Genomic DNA, 15,966 nt, shown 5'->3' with positions numbered 1-15,966 from the left:
TCCTTTCACATAGTTGCAGAGAGCAATAAGGTCTCCCCTGAGCCTCCTCTTCTCCAGACCAACCCCCCCAAGTTCCCCCATCCACTCCTCACAGGACTTGTGCTCCAGGCCCTTCACCAGCCTCGTAGCCCTTCTCTGGACATGCTCCAGGGCCTCGATGTCCTTCTTGTAGTGAGGGGCCCAAAGCTGAACACAGCACTCGAGGTGCAGCCTCAGCAGAGCCAAGTACAGGGGGATGACCAACTCCTATTTTATCTTACTCCCACAATTGATATCAGGTTACCAAACATACAGCTCCCCTACCCTACAACACATTTCATCTTTCCACGTGTATGGACAACACTCGTGGCACTTCCAATCCCGCTGAACTGTTCCCCCGGTCCTCCAAAAGTATTTAAAAATCATTAACAGGGAACTCTGCCAACCGGCTTACAGCTAAGCCTCTCCGTTTGAGAGCACGGCGCTGCCGCTGCTGCCTGCAGCCCTTTGGCTCCCAACTCGCCCTCGGCAACCGCCGGGGCCGCCCGCGAGCCACGCACGGCGCGAGCCGCCGGCACCGAGCCGGCCTCCTCCGCCCCAGCCTCCAGCCCCCGGGCCCGCCTCAGCCCCGAGGCAGCACCGGGGGCCCGACCGAGGCCGCGCGGCTCTGCCCCGGCTGCGGACCGTCCCCGTCCCCCCTCACCGGCCGCTGCCACTCACCTGCCGCCGCCGCCGCCGCCGCTCGGAGCAGCCCCCCCCCCCGCGGGACCCCCGGCTCGGCGCGGAACCCCCGGCGCCCGGTGCCGCCGCCCCGCCGGGCCCCCTTGGCGGCAGCACCGAGCGCGGCGCGGCGCCTGCAGGGGGCGCCGATGGCCGCAGCAACCCTGCGAGCCCGGGGTGCGAGTGTGCGAGTGCGTGTGAGTGTGAGTGTGTCTGTGAGTGGAATTTACCGTAACGACCCGCGGGTTTACCGTATTTACCCGCTGCGCGTGCCGTGCTGAAGGTGCACCCAGACGCGGCCGTGACCATGTCTCTGTGTTTCTACGAATAAAACGAACGCCTCGCGGGCTGTGCCGGCCCTGCCCCTGCCCCTGCCCCGCAAGGGGCACTGCCAGAGCTTCTACTCGGGGGGCTTTCGGAGCCGCCCTTCGCTGCCACGGCCATGCAGAGCCGGCGCCGTGAGCCCCTCACCCTCTCACCTCGCCCTTCTCCCCCGAAGCACGGCCGGGCCCGCGGGACCCACGGGGCGGCAGCGGGGCCGGCCCCGGGAAGGAGGGCGCTGGGCGCGGCGGCCGCCTCCCTCCTCAGCGCCTCCCGCCCGGGGCAGCGCCCGCAGCTCGGCGGGGCGCCGGCTGGGAGCCGCGGGCCATGGCCTACCGGGAGCTGCTGAGGCGCTGGCACCAGGCGGTGCTGGCGGCGGATGGCGGCGACTGGGACGCGGCCCTGGACGCCTTCTGCGGCATCGAGGAGCCGCCGTCCAGGATCTGCTTCAACATCGGCTGCGTGCACCTGCGGGCCGGGAGGCTGGAGGAGGCCCTGCGGGTGAGGGGATGGCGGCGGGCTGTGGCCGGGCCCTGACTCGGGCGGATGGTGCTTTCCTCGCCTTGATTTCTGGGGGATTCCGTGCTTGAATGTGCTCTTCTGAGACACCTTTCTCAAACTACTTATAATCCTTACTCGACGTGTCGGGCTGATCGCTGGGGTGTGGGTGTTGATGGTGTGGGTATAAAACAGGGAGTGCTGCCGCTCTGTGCATCCCGAAGTAATCCCTCACGAGCTAAGATTTCCCCAGAAGAACTTGCTATCCTGGACTACCGCTGTCTTTTGGAAAGTGAGCTAGCTACCTGACAAGTGTGCTGAGATAAACTATTTCAGCATCTAGCAGCCAGCCTGTCCGCATGTCTCTCTATCAGCTGCCCAACAAAGAGATGTATATAAATACTTTGTCTTACACAGCACAAAGAGGAGCACAGGCTGTGCTGGAAGGGGCTGGGGCAGAGCTGTGGCAGCACCAAGCGGGGCCATTGCTGTGAGACAGCAGCACGATGGTGCCCAAGAGCCTGTTTTCAGCCCCAATAAACAGGCACCTACAGGGAAGCAACTCAGTTATGCTTCTACTTAGATTAGCGGTTGGTTGGTTGTCTTTTATAGCACCGTAGAGCAGACAAAGTAAAGTGCGCTGGCTGAGTCATGGGAGAAGCCAGCCACCAGTGCCGAGAAGCACAGTCACTCCTTAATGTCCTGCAACATATTTTCCCCATTGCAATGCTGTCCCTGTTTACACAATGCAAGGAAAGTCTGGGGTTGCAGGTTTGATTCATTATCTACATACCATCTCATTGCAATGGTAAGTGTAGGAGCACACCTCCTAGCTTTCTCAGAAAGATACTGAGACAAAGCAGAGCGGGAAATCACTTTGAACCACTGGTCACATGCTGTTACCAGCTTTCCTGGTACTTACCTCTACTCAGCTGGGAAACTGGGATCAGAAATACCAATTTGTAGATGCAGTTTGTGAGCCCCTTCAGCTTTCTCCCTTTACGCACTCATCACCACAGGCATTTCAAATACCCAGTTATCAGGGTAAGGTCTGCTCAAGGCAACAGGCTCTGCAGATCACAAAACATCATGTGGCAAGCATGGTTCATTTGTTACTGTCAGTCTGTTTTCCCAAGAAAGGATAAAATCCTGAAGTTTATCTCATACAGAGCCAAGACCTGAAAGGTGACATGAAGCCATCTTCTGCCCTTTGGCCTGGATCACAGCCCCACATTTCTTAGACAAGACAAGCTGGTCACAAGCCCAGGGATGGCTTCTGCACCCAGCTGGGTACATATGCCCAGACAATGACATAAGAGATCCTAACTGATCACCAGGATATCTGTGTTTTTCTCTTTAGGCATTCAGTAAAACAGTTACCAAGGACAACTCGCTCGCTGTTGGCTACTTTCAGAGGGGGTTTGTTTATCTGCAGTTAGAAATGTAAGTAACTTAACTCTTGCCTGTTCTTTCTCTGGTTTTCTCCCTTTACTAAAAAGTTATTCCTAAAATTCACTCCTCCAGTAATTTTAAGCAGTTCATAAGGTCTGATTTGGCCTGGTAAACCATGTCACAAATCAGCAAGTCTTATTTCCCATTTACATAGGAGAACTGAGAAAATGTGAGCTGCACAACAACTCCAGGACCCCGGAGTTGGCTAATGTGACATTATTGTCATGTACACACAGAGAAAGAAGCCACTCCTATATGCAGGACTGATGGGAGATCCATCCAGTTTTTCACTGGGAATGAAAATATAATTGCACTAGTTGGTGTGGCTTCGCATGTTATGTGCAAGTTTGGCCTTCCAAAAACACAATCTCCTGGCAGGCTCGTGGATGGTAGTGCCCTGGCCTAGAGCTGCTTCCCCTCCAGCTCTTGATCAGGTAACCACTGCACAGCCTTTCCCACATTTCATAGCCTGAAACCTCAGTGGGAACCTGTTTTGATTTCAGTTGTATAGCTGGTATAAATTCAGACTAATCCCCTCCTTATCTTTAGAGTTCATCCAAATTTCTACTAGCAGTGCTCTGGCCATTCATGTATGCTCACCATCAGCAGGTGTTTCCCAGCCCTCGCTTCTACCCCAGGATGTCTGCTGGGACAAAACTGCCAGGAGCAAGCTGGGGAGGGAGCTTATGCTATTTGCTAACCTTTGTTCTTTACATTTTCTCATCCTTGGCAATGCAACTGTGCTTCAGGTATCAAAGCCTATTGTTTATCGCAAATAGTGAAATAATGCAGATAATCCTGGAGAAGAGATGCACCATGTTCATTTTGGTATGAGCTACCCAGTAGGTAGGAACTACCCAATAGGACAGGAACTTTTGTGGTCACAAGACATGTCTCTGGTGCATCCCTCCTCATCTAGCCTGTCAGGAAGAATAGATTGCTAGTTTGATTCTTGAACTTCATATTAGAGTCTTCAGCTTTTTTAAGTCTCAATTCCACCTGTCATCTCTGCATTGTAGGTATGAAGAAGCTCTCTCTGACTATCAGATGGCCTTCAGTCATCTAAGACAAAATCCTTTCATTGATTACAAGCAGCTGGGGCTGAGGCACATTCTTTATGCATGGGAGGTAAGGGCCAATCTGTCTCAGTCATCCTTCCCCTCTGTTGGGGGTATTCATCATGTTTTCAGTAGTAGGCCCTAGTAACCCAAGAGCTTTTCAAGACAGTACATTAGGACAGTAATAAATTTCTGTTTGTGCTTTTATAATTAAGTTCCCTTTAAAAAAAAAAAAGTCATAAAACAATGTCATCTCTGAAGAGTTGTAACAAATTACTGTTTGAAAAGTGAAATTGTTTGGAGCAGATCCACAGGAATTTGCCTTTATTTTTTTAAGCTTACTTGTATAAATATGTATGAAAGTTAGGTTGAAGTATAGACAGATAGGAACAAAATTTGTCCAGAATGAATATTTTTAAAAAGCTCATGTGCACAAAAGCTATCTTTCCAAATGTAGCAACTTGTCTCAACATTATCTCTGTCTAACCTATATACTAGACGTTGAGCCGCATATTGCTTCTGTAACGCTTCACGTTGCAGCTCTTATGTTTTTCCACAGAATTGACCTGCCACATCCTGTTCATAAAAGTCTCCCTGAACTGATTGTAAATGTTTGTAATATTGAGATTGTAAATGACTTCTAGAAACTGTGCATGCATTATTGCGAGGGTTCATTTTGTGTTGTGTCCTGAGTTCCTGCACACAGACAGAAGAGTAGATACAGGAAATAAGTGTTTAATCCCTTACTCCTGCAAGAGGAGTCATTGTGCAATTTAAATCAAGCATGCCCATGAACCAGTCATTCAGCCTTGTTTAATTTCTGTGCTCATTATACCTGGCAGGAAGAAGCTATCTTTGGCATCTGTAACACTATCCAAACCTTACTGTTTTTAACAGTTTCAGTGCCACAGTACTGCTTTCTTTGAGCTCAGACACACCTAGAAATAATAGGTTCCCTTTAAAAATCACAGGGCTACAGGAGTGCCTAATCTCGTTAGGAGGAAGTTGGTGCTCTTTGATATGAATATCCAGTCCCTTGCTCCACATACTCTACATATTACCAGGATGTGTGCCCTCACTGTGGTGACACTCTCGACTCAGGATCTACATCCTGATTCATTTCTATCTCACTCTGACATCTACCTGCAGCTCATTTTACAAATTATGCAGACAAAAGACTTCTGCAGAACTGTGCCATCAGCTTTCCCCAGGTATGGCCTCTCAAAGGCTGTATCTGATCCTCTCAAAGTAAAGGAAATTTTGGTGGATGGTTTAGAAATCCTGAGATTTTTTTGCCTCCTTCAGGGCTGTAGTACTTCTACTGAGCTGAGTGGCAGCTGCTGCCTTGTCTTTCCAAGAGGGAGTATCTCTGCAGTTCCAATAGGTGTTCAACATGACCATTCTACCCCAAAAGAACAATTTTCTGTTGTGATGAAGGAGTGAAGGAAAAGCATCCTACTACCTGCATATCTGTCCCAAGCACAGCTTACATCCGGATATCACAAAGCAGTTTACAAAATGATAACCATCACATAAAATAGTAAGAAACTGGAGGGGGGCTATTGGGCCACACTTCTGTCTTGTAGGCCAGAAGCATTTCTGTATACTAACTGTTGGCTAGTGACAAGAAGGAAAGAGTTATCATCTTCTTACTTAAGCATATAAATTGAGGCTTCCTGACACCCAGTTCATGATACTTCCACACTTTGCTACTTCAGCAAACAATGTACTTACGTGCTGGGTAACAAGCTACAGCTAACAACTTACACATTCAAAGCCCACTGCAATGGGCAACAATTTTAGTTAAATTATTCCAAAGCAAAAGAGAATCAGAGTAATTCTACACGGCAAAAAATATTACCTAGTTACATGCATAAAATAACCCATGCAGCTTGCCAAGGAAGTCCTCACTGGCTTCTTAGACACTGGAGGAATAAGATCAAAATCTGTGTGGTAGCAGAGTATTCATCTACTCTTCCCTATGCCATTCCTTGCCTTGAACAGAACTGGACTGCCTGTTCCCAGCTGGGAGTACAGCTTTTATCAGTTTTGACTCTGATTATGATTCTTTTTTTCAGCTGTGCTCCTCACAGTGCCTCTCCTGTAATCAGGGGAGCAGGTTTGTGCTGCTGCCATATCCATAGTGTTTCTGTGCCAGGTCCCTCTTGCTTGGCTGAGCTTTGTAGGTTGCACTGGGTGGTTGCTCAGTTGCAGCCCTCTGAGCAGCAGGCAGACATCTCTGCTCCCTCCTCGCTGGCCTCAGGTGCTGTACAGCACTGCAGCAGCGCAGTGCCGGCTGCAACAGTGGCAGGAAGCCAGAGTCACCCTAGACAAAGCTGTCGTGTGGAGACCTGAAGGAAGAACAGCAATGTTGGCCTTGGCCCTTGAGCAGGTGCAGGTAAGACCACATCTGTGGGTTCCTGGGGGTGTGCCCTTGGATCAAGATGGTAAATCCAAGGTAAAAACCTGCTAATTATTTTATTTGTTTGGGTTTTCCTGTCAATCCACCTGCTTGGTCTCCTGGGGACAGTCTAAGCCATTTCTGCGTTATGCTCTACCAAACTTCAGCTAATCTAGTAATTCCACAGAAACACCAGAGTTGGGAATCATGGGATAACCTTACAGGCTGGGGAGGGTGCTCTCTAGCCCTGCTGTTCAGGAGCTTAGTTACATTCATACGTGTACTATAAAATAAGTTGTCTTAGGGAGTGTTTAACTGCAGTACCCCATCAAGTGCAGATTTTGACTGTCTCACTTTTCATGAAACTGTCTGACTTTTGAATTCTTTTGGCCTCAGTGATAATTATTGGCAGTTCAGACATAAATGGCGATCGCATTTCAGAGCTTGAATAGAGTGTAATCATGTTTATGGAGCTGGTTCTAAATAGTACTTTACGGTTAGACTTTTAAGGTCTAAAAAAACCGTTCGAGGTTTTTTTTAAACCTTTAGAGGTTTTAAGGAACAACTTACAGGTCTCAGATTTACTTTCCCTGGAGGATTCACTATTTTGCTAACTCCATAGGTCCTTATCTTACTTGTATCCTTTCTAAAGATTTATCACTTTTTAAATCTGACCATCTCTTTTAGCATCATGACCGCGTTTTACATTAGCATATGATTTACATTTGCTATTTGCATGATACTCATTGGTTGCATAGACTGACAAAACAAAACCATCAGAAATCAACTAGAGAAACTGCTCAGATTTTTTTAATAAGCCTTACTCTACTGCCCTCCCTTCCCACCCATCCCTTGCTGACAGAGTCAGCCTTTGATTAAACACTAGGTACTGGCTACTGCACTCTTAATTTTCACATGCTTGTTAAACCTGAGTGACCTTTTTCAAGCTCACAGCTATATTTTTTGCTCCATTGTCTTCCTGGAGCTGGTTTCACACACACACGGAAGCTATACTTGCTTTTCACTACTGTCATATTTCATTTAATATTAACTGACGGTTTTCCTTTATCTTCTTTCCCTGCCCTAGAATCATCTGTTTTTAGAGCCTATGCAGGTTCCCCTTGGAGAACTTTTCAGACCACGGAAGAAGGAAATTGAACAGCTAGATTCAAAAGATTTCCTAGGTAAACCCAAGGTAAAAGACATGTTTAGATTCAGATTAAGAACAAGAAGATAAAAATTCCACCTCCTGACACCTCCAGAGAGCATTATTGCTGGACACTCCAGCAATCAGTCAGTGCACTAGTGGAGAACCAATGGCAGAACCATCAGGACTTGCAGCGAGTCAAGGCATCTTAAACATACAAATCAAAATCTGTTAGAATTGACACCTCTTCTGTCAAAATTGCACATTGCTGCTAAAAAAAGCTTTGAATCTTAGTCACTTAAACTCTGAAAAAGCTGAGTGTGCTTAGGGATCCATGTGGTTGTCATTTTGCTGACAAAGACATTTTCAAAGGAGTACTTTCCTCCAGCTTGCTCCTACTCACTGCTGCATTCCCACTGGGACAAATGTGTGTTTGTGAGACAAATGCTTTGCCAAATACTTTAATGCAAGTTAGCAGGGAATTTCTCTGATCCCTTCTGTGCCCAGTGCATTCATCAGAAGTGCCATAGGCCATAGACCTCTTACATGAAAAAAGGAACAGGAAAATAATTCACTTGCATACTTTTGAAGAACTTTGGAAAAATGAAAAAAAAAAACAGACAAAAACAGCTGAAGCTGTTTTGGGAGTGTAGCTCTCATTTTCCCCTATGTGCATGTCCCTACTTTATGAAGTGGGTCTGATTGGATAATCTTGCAGGAAATCTCTTCGTCCACCTTGGATTCATATTTTTTTTCTCCCACAGGTGATCTCGTCCATCATTCCCAATGATGAGTACATTGGCTTTGAACCTCTCAGGCCTCAGGTGAGTAGGGCGTAGCTGTGAAAGGTGGAATGGAGCAGTAATGGAGCTCCACGTAGGGCTTCAGATCCTAACTCTGTCATGGTAAGAGTGTATGATGAATGTGGTTAAAAGGGGAAGACAGAAAATACCACATGTGAAGGTCTACCCCATTCAGAGGGACAGTAAATAAGACAGTGCCTTTGCTATATTGCATGCTGTTATAAATAGATTCTGTTGCTTCCCCCACAGAAACAGGGCTTTTATGAACCCAGTGCTGATGCTGTACGGTAAGTGTTCAGTTCCAGCCTGGTCTAACTCTGCTCTTACTATTTCTGCTCAGAAAGTTGCGTTTTGTCCTCTAATGTCTTTGTTTGAGGACTCTTTATGATCCACAGCCACCTCCCCCAAAGGGTGGGGTGAATACAAAATGTACACAGGTTTGTGGCTGCAAGAGGTACTGCAATTGAAAAGAGTGACAGTTCAGTAGCAGCACTTATATAAAGATATCAGGGCAGTCTGAACAAACTGATTTGATGATTTTGGGATACAGGCAAGGATCATGTTGTGGCTGGGAAATGGGAGCAGATTGGCTGTAGAACCTGCTCAGGTCAGTGGCAGAGGCTACTCAGCTGTCTAGTCCTAGTTTCCAGGACAAAGTGTGTTCACTACATGGTTCAAAAATCATGGAATTCGCTTGGTTTGGTGATCTTGTACCAACAGAACTTCAAGGCTGAATTTAGTCATTGTTTTGATCTGGAAGATGTTTATCATTATTTTCATTCTTTCTTTCCAGAGACCGTGAATCGGGCTACTATCGAGTTTTGTCCCATTATTACCTTGAGGGCTCAGAGAAGCTGGCAGTGAAAGCCAACAGTTTGGTCTTTGTGCTAGCAAGAGGAGCGGATGGCTGGGCTACAGCCATACATGACGGACAGGTAATGGAAATGAATGGGCTTTCCAGCAGAGACCACAGACCTGCTGTGAACAGAAGCTCACTGCAGTCCACTGAGCACATCCTTGGGGACCCATTTATAGCACTGCAGAGCTGAGGATGAGTTCAGGAGCTCATTTCCGCAGACCAGTTACTAACCATAGGTCTCTGACGTTTGGCTCCCATCAGCTTCTCCCATTCACCTCTGTGCCCACAAGGGCACCTTTGTGGGCATTTGTGCTCTCTACTGTATGTGATCCTGTGGTGGAATCTGGTAGGATGACAGTCATGAAGAACCAAATTTTAGAGCAGTATTTGTCACCAGGGAGTTCTAACAGAGCCAAGGAGATGGCCTGGTCCCTAATTAGATATAATTTATAAATAGGTTGAATAGAAACTGATAAACTTGACAACATGGAAAATTATTTTGTTGACACAAGCCATTTTCACATCTACGTAAGTTCTTTGAAAAAGTCAGCACACACCTGGAGTAGGTTGAGTCAGTAAATGTATCATTAGCCTGTATTTCAAATAAATAAATAAAAAGATTGTTCATAAAACCACAAAAAAGGGAGCTGGTTAAGCACAAGGGGCAGTGCTTTGAGGAGTGATTACAGCTTAAAAGAAGAAAAAGGTGGGCATAAATGTACAGGTGTTTTTGTTTGTCTGTTTTTAAGAAAGGATGTCCCAACAGAGAATCTGCTGTTACCTCAGCATTTAGCATATTTTTAAGTGATATCGTAATAGTGGTAGTGATATAGTGCTTCTTAAGGTGATAATGTTCCATGACAGACAGTCAAATCATTCAACATATCATAGACCTGGAGCTAACAGTGAAGAGCTACAGAAGGATTTGAATATGCTGGTTGACTGGTAAGTAAAGTGTCAGACAAAATTCAAAGTCAAGAAGAGCAAAACATTACACATACTGGAAGAAAGTAAACATAATTACTCCCAGTGATCAGTTGAAATTAAGAGCTCTATAGCAGTGATTGGTAGAAGTCACAGGAAATGGGCTGGTACCCCTTGACATCCTTGCTGCTTCTCTCCCTGAACATCTGTTTTAGGAGCGGGGTGTTGGACATGGGTAGGTGTTTGGTCTGTCACATCACAGCCACTCCATTAGCCACATTGATTTCAGCAGAAAAAGATGTAAAAGGACCCTTGAATTTTGTTCACTGGTTTCTGAGCACAAACCATATGGGATGCTGGGCTCATCCCTGGGCATGCCATGGGCACATTTGCAACAAGGTGAAGAGGCAACAGTGCTTTGCAATGGCCGAAGCAGTGCAAACTGGTCTTAGCAGAAGATGGACTTGAGTAGGCTGCTGCTGTCTCAGTTCTGTGCTTTGTGTCCCATAGAAGCTGCGCATACCGACCTCCCTTCTGGAGCCTGCCTCGAAGATGGATAAAGGGGTAAGCTGACAAACTTGCAACCCGGGGAGAGAGAAAGGGACTGAGAAATACGTTCAGGACATTTGTTTGTAAGACTATCACAGAATAGAAGAGTGGTGTAAGGTAAACACAGTGTTTGAGCTCAGACACCTTAAATGAGGACTAAGTGCTCTTGAACTGGAACAACAGAAGGGTTAAAAGCAGGAAAAATGCTTATTTTTTTTCTATACATCTTATCTCTTTACAACAAAATATAGGGGCTTAGACATATCCAGACCGCAGTGGCTTGTATTGTAGGCCGATATAGGTATTGTTGTCTCTTACCTGCAGTGGGCTGATGGATCACACAAACAGGAGCAGCTGCCACAGCTCTCTTGACCAACTGTCACATTGTTGTCACCATGAGTCTGAGGGCATGAGACGTGATCGTTCAGCCCCCAGCCTCTTCCCTGGATGTCTACAGCCACCAGACATAGCATAGAAGCGGGTGAGGAGTGTCTGCATGTACTAGTTTGCCAGCAAAGCAAAAGCAGGGAAATCTGCAGTGGGATAGTAATATCTTAAACAGGCACATATTTTTGCCTAGAGTTCATGTGCCTAAGCCCTCAACCCTCACCTTTGACTCAGGAAAACTTCCTTCATCTCCCATGTCCCCCATAGGCATCTCCATATGTGATCTCAATTCTTCTCCATCCAAACCCAATGCAGCAAGTTGTGACTCAGACCCTAGCTGCCTCTGAGAGATTTTTCAAGCTTATAGTTGTTTTAATATTCCTATGATTTTTTCCTCCAAATGAATCCCAGGCCATAGCATGCAATTGGGCATTTGCTGCATGAACTGGTCTCCCTGGGGTTCTCTCTGGAGTTGCACCCTGAAATTTATAACCTGTTGGAGGCTGTCCTGAACACTGGCCTTGCTCACTCTCTGGTATCTTCTCCTCACTCCTTTCTGATGCTATTCTGTTACAGAAGATCAGCATTGGGATTCCTCTCCCTCCTGCCCAGGTGCCTCCCAACCGACTCCATGTGAAGCAGACACCAGGTAGTCTCTTGGGCCAAGGACCTGAATGGGTGTTTTGTGAAGGTGGTGTGCCCCAAGCCCCCAGCTTTATGGGTGTATGGAGGGGCTGTCTGGGTTGCAGAAGATCTGTGTGGGGCCTCTGCTGACTACAGGGTCTGTCTCTATGCTCTTGTTCTGCAGAATCTCCTGGTGGAGTGAATGCTTCTGCAAATGATGCTGGTTCCCAGATGGGCTTTGAGGTAAAGTGTTTCACAAACTGAAGCTGCCACAGCCTCAGGAGGCTGTAAAAACTGCAAAGATTACATCCTCCAAAATTCATGAGCTGCCCCAAAACCACTGGGAAAAAACAAACAAACAAACTGTCCATTTTGCCATTCCAGAGAGGCCTTTCCTCCACCACTCCCATATCTGTGACCATACAGCTTTGTGAGGCAACCAAAGTTGAAGTTTACCTGGGCAATGCCCTTTTGCCATCTTCCAATGAGCCAAAAGCCCCAGGCATGGCAGTGCTCTCAGACACACACTTTGCAGCCTGTTTTGCAAGAGAGAGCAATCTTTGAACTACCTGCAGTCCCTTACCAGTGTGATATTTTGTGTCCCTGTCAGTCCAGGTACCACAATAATTCACTTATACTAGCTTTCTTCTGGGACGATGTCCTTCAGTGCACTTCTTTGTTATTACCAACCACTGTGTGTGATGGAGCTGGAATTGCTCCTCTGTCCACCTGGGGACAGCACCTCTCTGGCAGTGTCAGCTGCAGATCAACTCTGCTGCCTTGTCTTTGCTGCCTACATTTGTAGGGATTTTGAAGTCATTTTTTGTCAGCTGTACTTCTGACAGAAGGCAGCAGGACACAGGGCCTTGGCTGTACCTCTTCAGCTGTCTGGAGGTCTTGGGGTTCTGCTCGTATAGGTTTGGGGTTGGGAGTATCTGTGTGATCAGACCCAGAAACAAGCTTTATGGATCATGGCAAGAACATTTGATCCCAGGCTTTGAACACATAGCTCCACCCTCCAACATTAAGGTCTTCATTTTGATGCTGTGAGCTTCCTTAATAACCAAGATGTCCATGCTGCCACATCTCTCTGCAGATCCCAAACACCCAAGGAGATGCTTCGTCCATCCTGGACAGACCAGCTGTGCTGCGAGTGCATTGTGAGTGCATGGTGGTGGTGAGGGCAGGTGAGGTGCCGTCTCTGCCAGAGCTGCGGACCCTTCTACGGGAGCGCTTCAGCCTGCAGGCAGAGCGTGGGAGGCTGAGGTAGGCTCTCAGTGTGCATGCCTTCCCTGCAGTGTGTGACAGCAGTGATTTCTCTGAGGACACAGGCAGGTGACTCTGTCTGGCCTCTGGGAACATTTAATTATCATAGAATCATAGAATATCCCGAGTTGATAGGGACCTAGAAGGATCAAGTCCAACTCCTGGCTCCACACAGGTCTACCCCAAAATTCAGACCATATAACTAAGAGCACAGTCCAAATGCTTCTTAAACTCCGAAAAACTTGGTCCTGGGACTGTTCCAGTGCACAACAACCCTCAGTGAAGAACCTCTTCCTGATATCCAGCCTGAACCTCCTCTCTCACAGCTTGACACCATTCCCTTGGGTCCTAATTGGGGTCATTTAACTGGAGGCTCTTTGCAGAGAGCCAATGGGGGAACAGAAGGAAGAACTCTGTACAGATACAGCTGCTGCATATTGGATTTTTCCTGCCCAACTCAGCCTTTAAGACACTCTAGGATCAATGCAGAGCAATCTGGGAGCCTGGCCAAAGTGTTAATCGGTCCTGGGCTGAAATCCCACTGACAGCGGCACCCCTAGGGGCGGTGCAGTGCAGTGATGAGAGGTTAGGATCTACCCCTCTGTTAAGTGTCTAAGGAGGTGAGTCTCTTCCTGACAGTGCCGTTTCTGCCCACTGAGTATGCAGGATGGCCCCATGTCATCGTGCAAGGTGATAAGCTGGAGCTGGCTTACAAAGTGAGCTTTGGAGACTGAAGATGGTAGATGGCTAGAATTATCTCAAAGCTTGTCTTCAAATCAGATGATTTGAGCCATGTTAATGAACTCTTGCAGCTACAGGCATTTGGATGGCAAAGAACTGGGTGCAGTTTCAGGAGAGGAAGATCTAGGGAAGATGTGGCAGCAGCTGACAGATGGCAGGCTTACACTCTGCTGCCAGGTATGTGGGCCGTGACAAGCTTCTCTGCTGTGCTGGACTCTAATCACTGCCTTGCAACCTCCATTCTGACTTTCTGCTCTAGGACTCGGACTCCCACTCAGGCAGACCTATCCTCTACCGGATGCTGGCTCAGCATGCTTACCCTGCACAGGGACCAGGGGACCTGGAGTTCAGCAAGGGGGACATGCTGGATATTCTCTCTGAAGGTAGCTCTCAAGTCCTGTCTGTCAAGTCTGTCAAGTCAAAGGCTGTCCCAGGCCAGGCTTTCAGAGTCTGCTGCAGGGAAGGACTGGGGAGTGCATGGCTTCTCCAATGCTGTTTCAAGCTTGTGCCCTCAGGATGTGCAGACTAGTGCTGGGTTTTGCCCAGAGTTAAATTCCAGCCATGAAAACTCTCCTAATCCTGCTCATAGGGGTCAAAGCTAATCTTGCTTCTTTATGTTTCCCCAGTGAATGAGGAGTGGCTTGAAGGACACTGCAATGGCAAGACTGGCATCTTCCCCAAGTGCTTTGCAACCCAGACCAGTTGTGGTGCTACCTTCCCATAGGGAATAGGAGCCTTCTCCAGCCTAACTGCACATGGAGCCCACTGCCATCAGTCCTGTCTCCCAGGGGTAGGAGACACCAGTAGCAGTTCATTTGGCCACAGCCAGCCTAGCCAGGAGCTCTAAACAGGAAATGACCCCCACAAACAGATCCCATGGGGTCTGTTCCAGCAATTTGACAGCATTTACTATGGCCTGTTCTGAAATATGACATATTTACCTCTGTGCTTCCACTGCCAAAAATTTGCTTGTATGGGGCAGAGAGAGGAAGAAAGAATCTGACGTTTGGCTATGGGAAATGTCCATGCAGCAACCAGAGGAATCTGCCAGAGCTTGGGAGCTCAAACTACAGGGTGGGAGGATGCTCCTTTGCCTGGAGGAATTCACCCCATCTCCCTTGCTGCTGAAGTTCAGGCTGGGAAGGCTGAGCCTCACTCTAATGAAGCAAAGGGAAGCTGACTGTGAGGAGGAGGCAGAGCACTTCCTGGCCCCTTGTCCACATACTCTTATCTCCACCAGAGAAAGCTGCTGTTCTTTTGGAAGGCTTTTGTAACTATTTTGCAGTGGGGTATATGGGATAACACCCTGGGTTAGGACCATCATGGATCTGCTGGAGCCAAAGGGCTCTGATCATTTATTAGGCCAGATGCCTTTGATTTTATTTTTTTTTTCTCAAGCCCTTAAAAAGTCCTACCTGGATTTTACTGCTGTGTGGATAAGGGTCTTGCAGGGCAGAGGAGAGGTAGCTGTGGAAACATCCCTGCTCACAGCAGCCCTGGGCTTTGTCAGAGGCTTGGAGGGATTGCGGAGGGGTCTGACTGGGTAGCGCAGCACTGGGCTGGTAGCTGTAGCTTGAAAGGCTGAAATGACTGTCTGATTCCTGCAGCTGAGATGGTCTGGGCTCTGCTGATGTAAATAAAATATTCAAGTGCCTGGAGCTGTAACTTGCTGTGGATTAAGTGTCTGACAAAGCTGAGCTATATAACTTGAATATAGAATAAACTCTAAGCCAGAGTTGGCAGTTCTTAAATCAAGTTCTGATTGTATTTTTCTGCTGAGATATGCCAGTAAATATCTTAAGGACAGCTGTCAGTCAGTCTGTCCTTGGAAAGATTTTCTGTCACATGCTACAAAAATCTTGCACATCTTGCACAGGGCAAGATACAGAAAATGTCAGTCCTCCTTAGGGTTTAAGCGGTCACCACTGCTCTCCAGCACCCATTGCCTCCCATGGCTGCAGCTGGCTGGCTGCTGGGAGAGCCACCCACGAGGACTGGAATGGATGGAAACTCTGCTAGGCTGGTTAGCAACCCTTGTGTTTGAAAAACAAAAAGAGGTTTATTTCTAGTTTGAATTTATATGGCTTCATCTTCTAGCCACCTTGTCTCGGTTGGCCTTTGTCAGCCTGATTGAAGACATTCCTGGATTCAGGCATTTCTTCCTCTTAGAGGTGCGTAGGGAGCTCAAGATGCCTTTGCCATCCTTGATGTCTTTACAGAGGTTGTTCAAGTGAGCC

General features: G+C 47.5%; 1 protein-coding gene across 1 annotated transcript; it reads left to right on the top strand.

Annotated features, from left to right (window-relative positions):
• Positions 1-1,347: 1,347 nt before the first annotated feature.
• NOXA1 (NADPH oxidase activator 1) lies at positions 1,348-15,430 on the top strand. Its single transcript, XM_032200402.1, has 15 exons — positions 1,348-1,521; positions 2,879-2,961; positions 3,990-4,098; positions 6,292-6,426; positions 7,517-7,624; positions 8,341-8,400; positions 8,629-8,666; positions 9,173-9,314; positions 10,673-10,726; positions 11,675-11,747; positions 11,907-11,965; positions 12,819-12,988; positions 13,801-13,906; positions 13,989-14,112; positions 14,356-15,430. Exons 1-15 carry the CDS (start codon positions 1,348-1,350, stop codon positions 14,451-14,453), a joined length of 1,533 nt encoding a protein of 510 aa, XP_032056293.1. The 3' UTR covers positions 14,454-15,430.
• Positions 15,431-15,966: the final 536 nt, after the last annotated feature.

This window comes from Aythya fuligula, chromosome 19 (assembly GCF_009819795.1).
Source record: "Aythya fuligula isolate bAytFul2 chromosome 19, bAytFul2.pri, whole genome shotgun sequence".
Taxonomy (NCBI): domain Eukaryota; kingdom Metazoa; phylum Chordata; class Aves; order Anseriformes; family Anatidae; genus Aythya; species Aythya fuligula.
This window is presented reverse-complemented; position numbering and strand designations above follow the sequence as displayed.